This window comes from Drosophila suzukii, chromosome X, assembly GCF_043229965.1.
Source record: "Drosophila suzukii chromosome X, CBGP_Dsuzu_IsoJpt1.0, whole genome shotgun sequence".
NCBI classification, from domain to species: Eukaryota; Metazoa; Arthropoda; class Insecta; order Diptera; family Drosophilidae; genus Drosophila; species Drosophila suzukii.
In genome coordinates, this window is record NC_092084.1 from 7,881,229 (window position 1) to 7,894,700 (window position 13,472).

General features: G+C 45.3%; 2 protein-coding genes across 2 annotated transcripts in view; one reads left to right on the forward strand and one right to left on the reverse strand.

Annotated features, from left to right (window-relative positions):
* The window catches only part of LOC108016898 (uncharacterized), a 76,561-nt gene extending 66,335 nt beyond the window's left edge, over positions 1 to 10,226 (forward strand). The window contains exons 3-4 of the mRNA XM_017083810.4: positions 5,352 to 7,443; positions 7,904 to 10,226. Of these exons, the coding sequence (XP_016939299.2) occupies positions 5,352 to 7,443; positions 7,904 to 8,979 (3,168 nt within the window). The 3' untranslated portion in view covers positions 8,980 to 10,226. The remainder of the gene's footprint in view (positions 1 to 5,351; positions 7,444 to 7,903) is intronic.
* On the reverse strand, positions 712 to 12,015 carry Setd3 (SET domain containing 3). The gene is made up of 3 exons (XM_017083811.4): positions 11,052 to 12,015; positions 1,714 to 1,971; positions 712 to 1,599 (listed from the first exon to the last, which is right to left on the reverse strand). Exons 1-3 carry the CDS (start codon positions 11,903 to 11,905, stop codon positions 1,092 to 1,094), a joined length of 1,620 nt encoding a protein of 539 aa, XP_016939300.2. The 5' UTR covers positions 11,906 to 12,015; the 3' UTR covers positions 712 to 1,091.
* Between the last annotated feature and the right edge of the window lie 1,457 nt (positions 12,016 to 13,472).

Genomic DNA, 13,472 nt, shown 5'->3' on the forward strand with positions numbered 1-13,472 from the left:
TTTACCAGTTCTAATAACAAAATACGTTGCTTAATCGGCGAAAAATAAGTATTTCCCATCTTTATTAGAATTTAAAATTTTAATTTTTGGATATCTTTCGTTTGGGTATATTCTTTGTAATTTTTATGAAATTTTCCCTTTCCGAATTTCCCAAAAACTTGGGTATACAGAAAGATAACCCAAAAATTGTCCTTCTAAGATGTCAGATAGTATTTTGCTCTCTAAAATTCCTTCTTTACATTTTTATATTTCTTTAGATTACCCATTCCGACATTGTCCAACTGAAATGTACAATTTGATTTCCGTTTCCGCTCGTGAGTCGCGCCTCACGCTGCGCCCACTAAAGCTGACCTCTGACCCCCAAACACCCACACTCACATGCGCACTTTGGGCGCAATCAAATACTTTACATCCACAGACAGCGCCAGGAGGCATCCGCCAGAACATACATATCCACACACATGGCAGTTTGAGTGTGCGTGATTGTCCGGGGTGTGTGGGGGATTGGTTTTGCAAATTGATTGGTTTTTGAGGCTGTCACAGCTGGACGTCTGGCAAGTCAATTAGTTATTGGCAATTAAATGAATCCAAGTGGAATTTCAACCCACCTTTCTCCCTTGGACTCATAACTTGAAAAGATGAAACTGAAACTAAAAAAGGTCTTCTTCATGTCAGCACAAAAAGGTTTTATATAACCATTGAAAGTTCACCTTGTGCTGTGTTTGACTTCATGTTTAATTTCAAAATACTAAAACTGTTATTATTAAAAATAAAAAATAAACAAACATAAAACAATTAAACGCTATAAACTAGAATGCGCAGACAACACTTGACGAAGACGAGTATAAATTCGAGGAGAATACTCCCTAACTCGATGTACAACAGTCGGTTGTTGTAGAATTATAAATTAATTTGGTATCCAACTTCAGAAACACTCGACTACAACTTTCGGTTAAAATAAGTTAAGTAATGGTAGAGAAAAAAAAAATGATAGCTAATTGCTAATGCTAGACTGAGTTATTGATGTCGCTTTTCGATGGCCACTCGAATTGTGTGGGTGATGGGCCCCAAGGTGGGCGATGCCCTACTCCCTAGACCTTGCGATGCTCCCGGGCGTATTGCAGAGCTCCAGCGAGGATGCTCCTCTCCAACCGGCGGTACAGCAGCAACATGAGCTCGATCTCCTGGCCCGGCTTGCCCCCGTCCTTGAGTTCCAGCTCAGACAGCTCCTTCACCTCGTCGGCCTCCCGCAACTCCTTATCAAGAACGGCCAGCAGCAGTTTCAACCTGTCCTCCAGGAACTGCCAGGTGCGCGTCTCGTGATCCGTCTCCAAGGCGCAGTCGATGTGCAGCAGGTCACCGGCCCGCTCCAAGTCGCTGCACCAGTGATCCAGCTGCTCGGCGCTCATCTTGAACACCCGAACGAAGGCCAGCAGCTCCTTGGAGATGAATTCCGGTGCCGGCAGCACCCGCAGCTCCGCCGTATGCCGGATGTTCAGCTTGTCCAGAATGCTGGCCCTCTTGGCGGCCAGAGCGTCCGTAGGACTCAAACCCACGCGAATATTCACGTAATCCTTGGGGTTGTTCACGTCCACAAAGCTATCGAAGGAAAAAAAATATTAGACTATTGGTTTTAACTTAATATTCACGGAAATAAATATAATAAATGTAATAGATGTTTCTAAAATAATAGTATCTATAAGGTATGCTCACCCGTTGTGCACTAAAAGATCGGTATTCGACCGATCCCCGTAGTAGATGAAGAACTGTTCACCGGCGGCACAGGCTTCCTGGGCGGTGCACTCCAATTGCCTGGAAACGGCGCCGTAGAAGGATGTGATCTTGCCCGGCCTGTGGTTCGCCATGTCCCAGTAGGGAATCAGGGCCGAGATGAACTTGGGACTGTCTCCCGATTCCTGCTTTTCGCTGGGCACAAGATTTTGGCGGGTCATAACCGTGGAAACGGCCCATCTGAAAGACAGGAGTTACAGATATGTTACTAGTTTTTTCAATTAATGCATATTATTATCAAAGTCATTCGGGTTATTAATAATGTAAATTTAAAATACTTTATCTTCGCAACTAAAATTTACTTTATTAGTGGGGCTTTTAATATACATATTTCAGTTTTAGGCCACAAAATATTTTGCTCAAATAATATGATTTATATTTTTCTGCAATAGACCCCATTGAAACCATTGATTTAATAAAAAAAAAGATATTTTTTTCGGCACCAAAGGGTACTCCCTTTCGGTCGACTATATTCCGCTCCTCTAATTTTCCCCCATTTTCGGCTATTTTTGGCTTCTTTTTTCTTCGCTTTGCTGCGGCTTCTGCTGGTGCAACCACAAAGAAAAGTTTTTCATTTAATTGTGCATAAATTTTTCAATTTAATTATGAAAAGCAGCAACTTGTTTGAAGTGGTTTGGGGTGGGGGATGGGGGATGGGGGATGGGGGTAGTCGCCACTCACTTTGTTAGAAATCACCATGGACAAGAGGAAGAACAGCCATTGCAGTAAGTTTTCAACCTTTTTTTCTCTTGGCCGTATTTAATGCTGGGCAGCAGTGAAAAGGAGCAGAGAAGTTCTCAACTTTTTCCGGAAGCCTTTGTATTGGCTGTTATGTCTTTCCTGTGCCTGCTTTTGCCGCAGAAGGGGCGGGGTATTTTTATTAAAAGTAATAAGTTATCAGGTGGCATTGCCAGTGTTGGAAAGGCCCAAGCGAGTGCAGCCCTTTTGTGCCGACTGTACCTGGGCAAAAGTTAATCAGCGTTCAAGAGTCTGCCACTTTCCCTACTTCCTCTGCTTTTCCCCCACTACAGTTAATCGGATAACTGAACTTGAATGCGGTGTTAAGTTTTTAAGTACGGCGAACTTCTCCTTTGCTGACTTTATGCATTTTCAGGCAAAAGCAACTGTACTTTTCTGGCCAGTACTTTTTTATCGATAACAAGTTTATGACTTTGCGTGACATTTAGTAGGAAAAGAGAATTGGTTTATGTAGGTTGTTCGAAAAACAGACAGATTTTTGGGATCATGCAATAGCCAAATCTTTTTTGTATGGCCAACTGTAACCCAACTTGACATTTATCTATGAAAATCGACTGGCTTGATGGTCACACAAGAACTGCAAGGTTTTTTTGCCATTTTTGCCATTGACAAAGTCGTCTGCCGTTGACAACCGAGGATGAGGGATGCCAGGTTTCAGGGGAACCAGGTGCGCTTCTCACCTGTCATTTACAAAGGGAAGTGAGTCAGCCAGCCAGGCAACCGACAGCCATCCGGATTTAATAAACTCCCCGAACTGACATTTTCAAGTGACTCGAATTGCCGACGTCTTTTGTGGCTTCCGCTTCGAACTTTGCCCTGTCATTACGTATCAAAAATACTGTGTCTCAAAAGCATGCCTTTGTCCGGTCGGGACTTCAATTGCAAATGCAAAATGCAAAATGCAGAGTGCAACCTGCTCGGGGGTAAATACTTTTTTTTTGTAATTGGGATCTGTGTGAAACTCATCTTTTAATACTCCCGATTCCAGTACCTAATTTCCTGGATAATCCACCTATCTGCAAAATGCTGATGTGTGATTCGTAGCAAATGGTTTCTATGGCTTTGGTTTGTTTGTTCGCCGGACAAGTTGAGACTCTTAGGATACAATCCGATTGCCAACGTGAGGTCTCTTTATTTCCCGGCCTTCGTCTGTCTTCATTATGCATGCATACTCCTGCAGTCATTTCTCCTTTCTCCCTTCTCCTTTTTTCCGGAAAAGCCAGAAACTTAGAACAAATTGAAAATGGAGCAGTTGGAACAGCAAAAAAAAAGGCAGGGAAAGCTGACTCGAAAGAGATGTCACAGCAAATGACGTGAGAGAAATGCGTGTAATGGTCGGGGCTGCATTCTCGATTCCATTCGATTCGATTTTCCGGGGCTTATGCAACGATTGCCCCCCTGTTCTCCATTATTTTCGCATTGTTTGCCTGCTTTTGTTAGCAGGATTTCGTGTATTTTCCTTGGCATTTTAATGAGTTGCTGCCGTGCAGGTTGTTTTCCATCAAATAGTTAGTCTCCTGGCTTTTGGGTTAATTATTTCGGCATCTGTCTGTCTGTCAGTCCGCCTGTCTGGCCAATCGAAGGGCTTGAAAATGTGAAACCGCAAAAGGATGCCATAATGCATTAGCCTGATTAGATGACGAGGAAGCCAGTTAATCAAAGGCAAACATCCCATGCACACAAATACATGTATTATTCAGGGCCTGCATTTATGCATTCCGGCTGTTCACAATCAATCTTGTATGCATCTTTATCTCGGCTTCCTTCCGGTTCTGTTGCCAGCCGAAAATTGAAAATTAATTACATAAGCACAAAAGGACCTTTCACCCTCCTCCCAACGGATAAAGGTCCTTATTTCTGCAGGCGATTTTATAATTATGGGCCAAGTTATTACAATTAGGACGACAGGGTATGTAATTACATGCATGAACGGCTTCCACCTGATTTACAAATATTTATTACGTAAATATTTAATGAAAATATTTTACTTATCCTCTAAACGAAATTGTTAAGTATACGACCCTAAACGAGAAGCATAGTAAAGAGATCACCATTAAATATTAGCGAAGTCAGAAAGCATTAAAAGACAGACAGACTTCAATATCAATAACATAAAACCTTGGCCATAATGTTGACGACTTTTTTCAGACCCATATTCTTTGGGAAATGGTTATGGAGTGCAGCAGATGGCTTTCCCTCAATAAACAACAGACTTTTGATTAGATGTCAATAAGCCAAAATATGCGTGGGGGTTCTCCTGACTTTTCAGGCAACTGATAATGGTGGAAAGTCAATAAAGAGCGAGCCAAATACTTATAGATTCCATCAATCAAATGGTTTGCGTTCATTCATCACACCCACTCGTATGTGCAAAAACATAGAAAAGTCATTTAATGCACTGCGAGAAATTAATTTTAATTTGGTAAAAGAAGACTGTACATATTATTAAATTTTTGAAATGTATAGAATGTTTTTAAATAAGTGTAAGGTAACCTTATTATTATTATGTGTAAATGGAAATTATCTGGTTTCAATACATATTATTTCAATAACTGAAGCTTATGTTGTATACATATTTTTCCTAATAAGTCTTAAGTAAGCCTATAGCACCATTTATTTAAATGGATAAAATCTGTTCAAAATATACATGTTCCCTGATTTTTACACTCCTGTTGGAAAACATATTTTATATATTAATAATACTTGTTGGTTGCCATCACATTTCTCAATACCTTTTCTCTCATATTAAATATAGATTTGGAAAATGTTATCCCTAAACAACCACTTCTTCTTATTTGCAGCTCTTGCAGACGGGTGTTTCACTGATTGTGGAGGATTCCAAGGGCTCCGGCGATGCCAATGGCAATGGAAATGGAAGTGGTGGCTCCTCCAACCGCCGACGCACCGCTCAGTTGGCCACCCGGAAGCGGAAACGACGTCCCCAACTTCCGTTGGCCACGATGGGCGCTACGGAGGAGGATTCCGGTCCAGATCCCACCGCCGCCTATTGGCGCGGTCATGTGGAGGATGATGCCGATGCCCTGCGGAGAAGGAATCAACCGTTGGTCAGGGAGCCCATGGCGGCCCTCGAAAGGGATCGCGAGCGGGAGAAGCAGCGCCAGCGGGTGGAGCCCACGGATGCCAGTCCGCAGGGCAGTAATCCCAGCAAGGCCTATCGTCGTCCCTACGGGCAGGCCAAGAAGGAACCTTTGGCCGAGGCAGGTGGAGCAGTTGCGACCAAGACGTCCGTGGATCTCAAGAATATCCTGAAGAATTCCGGTGGCCTGAGTCTCAGTGAAATCCTGCAGCAGAAGAACCTCTCGCTGGACGATCTACTCAAGGGAAAACAGAATGCTCTGCTGGCCCTGCAGACCACAGCGGTGGCACCTTCGCCAGTCTCCACTTACTCCTCCGGCGGCGCTCGAGGGGATTCCCCGAAGAAGTCACCCGGCCAACAGAATAAGCAGGGAGTACGCCGACTGCCGGCTGCCTATACCACCACTAGCACCACCTCCGGGAATAGCGATGAGGACGATTCCTTGGTGGGCCAGAAAAACAAGGCCAAATACCCCACCGCCCTTCAGCGCTTGAAGCTCTTTGGCAGCTCTTCGCGGGAGAGCAGCACCACAAGACGCATCCTGGGTGGAATCAACGGTCATAGTAGCACCACCATGGCCACCAGCACCACTGAAGGTGGCGGCTCCAGCAGCACCACCCGCGTGCCACTCTACAAGAAGCGACAGCACTTGCGGTCCACCCTAAAGCCACCGGGACTGTTTAAGGCGGTAACTAGCACCACTAGCACCACCACCACCGCAGCGGCAGTGACCACCACTCAGGAGGTGGAGACCAGCACGGCCTACTCCACCACCACGGTGGTAAGCAACCTGGAGGAGAGCCAGGAGGAGGAGGAGCGGGAAAACTCAGAGGAGAGAGAAAGAGACGCGGAGCAGGCGGAGGAGAGGCCCAGGCATGATGAGCAGGATCAGGAGCCGGAAGAGCCCGAAGAGCAGCCCGATTCCAGTGAAGCAGATTCGGGAGAGGGCAGTGCCCCCACCGAGGCACCAGAACCACCACCTCCATCCTCCCTGCCACCCGGTAATCCCCGTTATCGTTTGAGGAACTCCAGCATCAAGGAGAACCCGAAGCGTTTGAAGGACAACTTCATAGGGGGCAACATTGGCGAGAGTGCTGAGGAAGTGGAGCTGGGTGAACCCAGTTCGACTACGTCGGCAACACCCTCGGGCAAGAGCAGCGATGAACTGAATTACGGGGAGGACGAGCTGGAGAATTTCTTCGACGAAGTAGAGAGTAACACGCACCACACCCGAGTGCCGGCACCACCTGCACTTGCTCCCGTTCCCGCTCCCTCACCACCGGCCAGGTCACCACCCACTCCTGCAGCACCACCACCCTCTCCCTCCTTCGAACCGCCCTCCTCCTATGCACCACCACCACCACCACCACCACCCAGTTTATCGGCGGGCAAACCACCCCAGTTGAACATCATCGACGATGTGGACGATCGCACCGATCTGCTGGAACTCATCGAGGATCGGCGGTCGGGCAACCGACTGTTCAAGGTCCTGGAGCAGCGCAACATGACCCTGGAGGAGCTGATCGAGCACCGGAAGCGCGGCTCCAGCCAGCTGCACCTGTCCACCATCGTGAGCGGCGGCGACGAGCACTCCCGGCTGTATCCCGGCCAAAAGGTCCTGCTGCAGGACAACATGGACATCGTCACGGCCTTCGAGAACTTCCCGCACTTCAACCTGATGGACCTGAAGAGCGTCAAGCCCGACGAAATCAAGACGGACTCGCAGGGCTCCAGCTACTTTACCTCCATTATCGACATCGAGCCGAACGACGAGGTCAAACCGGTGGGAAGTCGAGGTATTACGGCTTTGAGGCTGCGCAAGCAACGCCAGCGGTGGGCGGAGGGGAGGGGCGGGTTCGGGGGCGGGGGCAGTGGCAGGACGAGGGGTGAAAGGTCAGGATGAGTTCGCGAGATTTGCTCCTTCGCGGGCTACAGCATATAAAAAAAAACACCAGATACTAAGGTCTACAAATCAATTAGCTCGACACATGGTATTTTGCCTAAGTCCCTTTTCAATAAAATACAATATCATGGAATAGTTTCCACAAGATTATATAAATATATTCAATAAAATAGATTTAAAATGGTTAAATGGTTAAATGGTTTAAAATAGCCCTTAAGAAATACGCCTGCCAGCTGCCCAACAAAATCCTAACTTTTTGGAAATTATTTCGGAAATTCCCCCGTTTTCCGCCCACTCTACTGCCTCCATCTCGTACTCTCTGCCATTCTGTCCTTCAAATGCTTTCCTTTCAGGTCCTGCCTACGCACAGACCTCCTCCTCATCGGCCACTATTGGAGCGGGCACAGGAACCATAGCCATCAACGCGCGGGGCGAGAAGTCGCTGGGCTTCTTCCCCTCGTGGAAGACCCTGGCGCTGGCCTCTTTGGCCACAGCCACCGAGGAGCGAAATCCCTACTTCCTGCCCCCGCCACGACTGCTGCTCGACGGGAGCTCCCAGGAGGCGGACTCCAGTCCGGAGTCTGAGCCCACCAGCATCGACATCGATTTGAGCGTGAGTCCTTATGGAGGCAGCAACTCCTCCGCCTCCTCCTCCTCCTCGATGGTGGACAACAGCCGGCTGCCGCCGAACAACGATGTGATCGATGAGATCGAAAACGAGGTGGCGCGGGCACACGATCTCCTGGACCTGGAGCTCTCCGGTCCCGGCTTCCATCGCAGTCCGGCGGCAGCGGCGGCCACATCGGCGGTTTCGCAACAGCATCTGAGCAGCCTGTACGCCAGCATGCCATCCGGTATTAAGTCGGCCATTGTGGCCAGCACGGCGATTGTGGTCACCGCCCTGGCCACCTTCCTGGTCATCTTCGTGGTCTGCCGATGGAAGCAGCAGCGGCGGCGAAAGAGCAGCTACCTGCGCACCTACAATGCGATGAAGAGCAAGCTGCCCCAGATGGTGCAGCCATCGCGGCGTCCCTCGATGCGCCAGCACATGGAGGAGCTGGTCGTGGGATCCGGTTCGGGATCGGGATCCGGTTCGGGTTCGGGAGCGGGCATTGCCAGCATCTCCACATCGGTGGCCTGTTGTACGCCCGTCCATCAGCTGCAACGGCAGAGTTCCCTGCTCTTTGCTCGCGATGGATCCGCCACCCTGAGCACCGCCACCTCGCTGACCACCAACGGCACGACGAACACCAGCATCACTGGAACGGGGGCGCCCCCAGGAACTCCCCCTCCGGAGCAGGGTGTGGGTGGGCGTGGTCTGGCCATTTCGTTGAGGAGTGCCCATCAGAAACTGAACACAATGGATCCCAACTCGCCGGAGGTGCAGGAATATCTGTTTGACACGCTGCGCAAATCCTTCGACAATTAGGCATTAGGCAATAGGCTCCTCTAGTAACAATAGACCGTTGTTTAGGCCAAGTTTTATATAAATGTACACGAGAGACACACACACCCACACACACAAAGCCCCCAAAACAAAAACACACTCAACGCGAAGGAGCAAAAGTTAGTCGATTAGTTAGTTTAAGCAGATAGGAGGTGGAATTTTTTTTGAGCTCGATTAGAGGAACATTCTGTGAGAGAAAGTAAAACTAACAAAAATAAACCTAGAAAACACATTCAGACAGTGCGTGGCATGGCCATAAGGCGGTTTGTAAAGGAGGGGTTTGTTTTTACATTTAAAATATATTGCTTTTATTGAAAATACTTTATTGGAATCTATAAAAAAGCACTTTCATAAAATGACCAAAATCGTATATATTTTTATTTTTCTAATTTATATTGAAATTCTAAATTTTTTAAGCCAAAATTATAAAGTCCAATCCACTGTACGTTTATGCCGCGCACTGTTGCTAGTCTATAAGCTCGGCAACTATAATTTCCAACTATCTAGATCTAATTTAAAAGTATAAACCATCAACTAAAGCGACTCTTTCAACTAAATCATAGGACACGGCATTCAAATGGGTTTCTTAAGCACGAGATAAAAACGAAAGGTAATTTAAACATTGAGCAAAGGAACAGGATCTTAGCCAAAAAGTACAGTTGTGTTCAGACTAACACATAATTCCAAAAAGCCCAAATCGAATAAATATTGAAATTCGAGAGAGAAAAGAAAAACCATTTATGAGGACAATAAATATTAACGAGAGAAAAACGAAAAAAAACGAGGAAAACTGTGTTCGATACAATTTAATCAAGCAAATTTCTTTCTGGCACTGACTAAAATACCAAAATTTAATTGAAATTAGATCAAGGCAAAGCATAGATGGGCGCTAGATGGGCGTGGTCATTATCACAACAACACCAACAAAAACAACGACAACACTAATAGTTTAAATGTTCAAATGCACTGCAAAAAGCAAGAGGGAAATTAGAAGAAATACTTGTATTTATTTTGTAGAGCAGCCACTTTATTTTTGTTTTAATTTGATTCGATTTTGATACCAATCCCGCCCCCTTCACTAGGCAGTAGAACATCTGGCGACAGTATATATATATATATATAAATATAATTATACATTTAAGCACGCTCAAATATGTATGTAAATAAGTTTCAATTTGATTTTTTTGAGAAATAAAATGTAGAACGAATTGTGGCAAAGATTTCAAACATTTCGAAAGCACTTGAATGAGTCACTCGATGGGTTTTTGGACTACTGCCGTGGTTCGGTGTCGCAACCGCAGCACTATAAATACAGAAGCGAGTGGGGAACCAGATCCCGAAGCATCCCCAGTGCACCATGACCCGTCCAAAGTGGAAGCGGGTCCGTAAATAGATCTTCGGCACAACAATGCGATCGCAGTGAAAGACGGGAAGGTCAACAATGGTCGGGCAATCTGGCCATATGTACCCTCAATTAAAAACAAACAGCGCCAGCTGTAAAAATGTACATGTAATTAATGGCCAATGGGACAACTGGTTAATTTAAAGGCGGTTCTACAAACAAAAGTTCTAAAAAAAAACATACTTAAGTGAAACAAATACATCAGCAGGATTTTAAGTTGGAATTCCTACTTTACCTAAAGAAATTCGGAAATCAATTTCTGAGAATACTTAGAGATCATCAAGCAATATAATATTAGGACATTGGAAACCAAACAAATTTTTAACAAGAAAAAATTGGCCTAATGCCACATTTCTGGTTCCTTTTTAAGGTTCTTAAATGTTTAGGAATTTCAATTTAATTTCTTATCATCTTACACCGGTTAGGCCTGAAAGCAGGGTACTTCCCTCTACCAATATGGAAATACTTATAAGAGAACCCGTACTTCAGGAATCTTTGTGCTATAAAATTACCAATTCCATATATCATCACAAGATATAAGCGATAAGGAATAGGTCTTGAGGGGATCTTCCCCTTACAGTTCTATATCTATGCATCAATCAATCCATAGGGAAAATTAACTATATACCGGTATTTTCTCCCCATAACTCACCTGTAGAGCTTGTAGCAGAGTCCGTGCTGCGCGAAGAAGAGGCCCCTGTCCCCGGGAAGGCTCCTGTTGCCGGAGCTCGTCTCGGTGAGGATGTGGGCGTACCGGTAGAGGAAGCCGAACTGCTTGGCGATCACGCGGCACTGGCGCAGCGCCAGGGAGCAGGCGGCGGTGCCCCGGAGGCGCTCCATCTGCTTGGTGCTGAAGTACAGCACGGTGTTGTATTTGGCGGGCAGGACATCGATGTAGGGTCGCCACTCGCTGAACTCGCCGCGGATCTTCTCGATGACCAGATCGTAGGCCAGGTTCAGATGGGTGGCCTGTGGCATGTTGCCGAACAGCCGGCAATCGGAGTCACTTTCCTCAGAGAAGATCAGTTTCCGGGGCACACTGAGCACCAGCTCCTCCTTCTCCAGTTGCCGGGTGGCGCGCAGACCCAGCTGGTAGCCCGGAAAGATGGCTATCTCCAGACCCTCGCTGTGGACGCCTCCTTCCTTGGCCCACGCACTGAAGGCCTCGACTTTGGCCAGTCGGGTTTGATCGTCCGGGGAATCGCTGATTTGTGGACAGACCGCCTGGCTGAGCGACTCCTCCAGGATCATGATTTGTTTTAGGAGCTGCTGGAGCTGCTCGTACTGCTTCCACTCGTCGTTGGGATTCGCCGGCTGCTTTTCCACCAGATCGAGGAGCTCCTCCACCAGTTTGTTCAGCTGGTTCCGCTTTTTCGGGTTCAAACTGGGCAATGACCTTGCAGCCTGCTGGTCCTCCACATCCTCACCAGCGCCGGATGCGGCTGAGGATGCAGTGGGTCCATTTGGTTGCTTGGCTTTCTTGTTGCGCTTGTTGTTCTTGCCCATGGCGAGTGCGAGAGAGACGGAGTGCTAAGCGGTACCGGCGGCCCAAAACAACAACAGCCAAATAAGGAAAATCCCAAAAAAACACGCGGCGGGCGATCAGCTGGGCGCAGTATGACCGTGCGCTGGGCGCCACAAAAATGCCCAGTCCACTTAAGTGAAATTATAAGCTTTAAATTAAGTTTAAACTTGAATTTTAATTGTTAAATAAACAATAAATCAACGGCTTGGTAAAATCCAAAGCGAACTGCTTTTCAAACGCGCGCCAATTAATTTTTGGTAGAAATATACTAAACAGCAAAATATACCAAACGGTAAGGAAATGGTCACCCCAAATTTTGAATTATTGAGCTCTCAACACAAAATGATTTATTTTATTTTTTTAACGATCTTTTGTACATAAAACAGCACAAATCAATTAATTTCTAATAAAAACCTTTTGTTTCAAAGTTTCTTGGCAAAGTTCGGTAGATTTTAGATGTTTTTAAATTTTAATGAATGGATAAGAATGAACGTATTGATTAAATTTTTATTTTAATTTATTTATCTACAGGCCATTAAATAATACAATGTTAAAAGATTAGTAGATTCCTTTTCGTTTTTTATTTTGGGTTTAAAAATTATATTTGGAAATGGCCTAGGGGGTTTGGGGTTATCTTAATATTCCATCCACTTACGTTTTAATTCACAAACACTGAGCTGATAACATGCTAAGAAACAAACAAATATAGAAATTATATTGTTGTGCACGCGCAAGCAAATACAAATAAATTACCACTTCGTGAACATGATGGTTTAAGTAAAACCGAAACGAAATGAAAACTGGAAACACCAAACATAAAATAAAAATGTGTTTTACTGTTGCCAAATAAAATAAAAGGAAGAAATCAGAAGAATTTTATTAAATGAAATATAATTTCTTTGTTATTATCGGTGCTGAGATGACCCAGAAAAATCAAGAAGATAAGAGATCATTACGCACAATGACTGCTATCGCGGTAGGGTGAACCAATTAAAAATAATATTTTAAAGCATTACATTCTACATGTTACAGCAAAAGCAAAAATAAGGTATCATACCTGGAAAGCTTTTCGATGCACTTTTTCCAGGAGTCTAGATTTCCATATATTCTACATGTATTCACTCCACTCCAATAACAAAAATCCACTTCCGCGGGAACTTCCGGTCATTATTTTAAATATCGGCCAATTGTAAACTTCATTAATGTTACATAAAGATTTTTATACATTTTAGTTTTTTCTATTTGATATGTTTCTCTATTGCGTTGCTAAATAATATTTAATTGATAAATAAATATTAGTTGTTTTAATACTTATAGAGTAAGGTCCACCCTGATGTGCAGACACTTTCAGAGGGGCTCAGCTCTCAGTTCAGTGACTCCTCGCAGCAGCATCGGTTGGAGCAGCAAGGGGCCAGAGCGAGAAAGATAGGCAGTGGTGGCCTCCAAAGGCGTAGGCAGGACGGTCCAAAGGGGTTCCAATATACCCTCATATGCGTAACCATTTTTTTTTTTCGCTAACTGAATAATTATTTTAGATACCCTATTCGA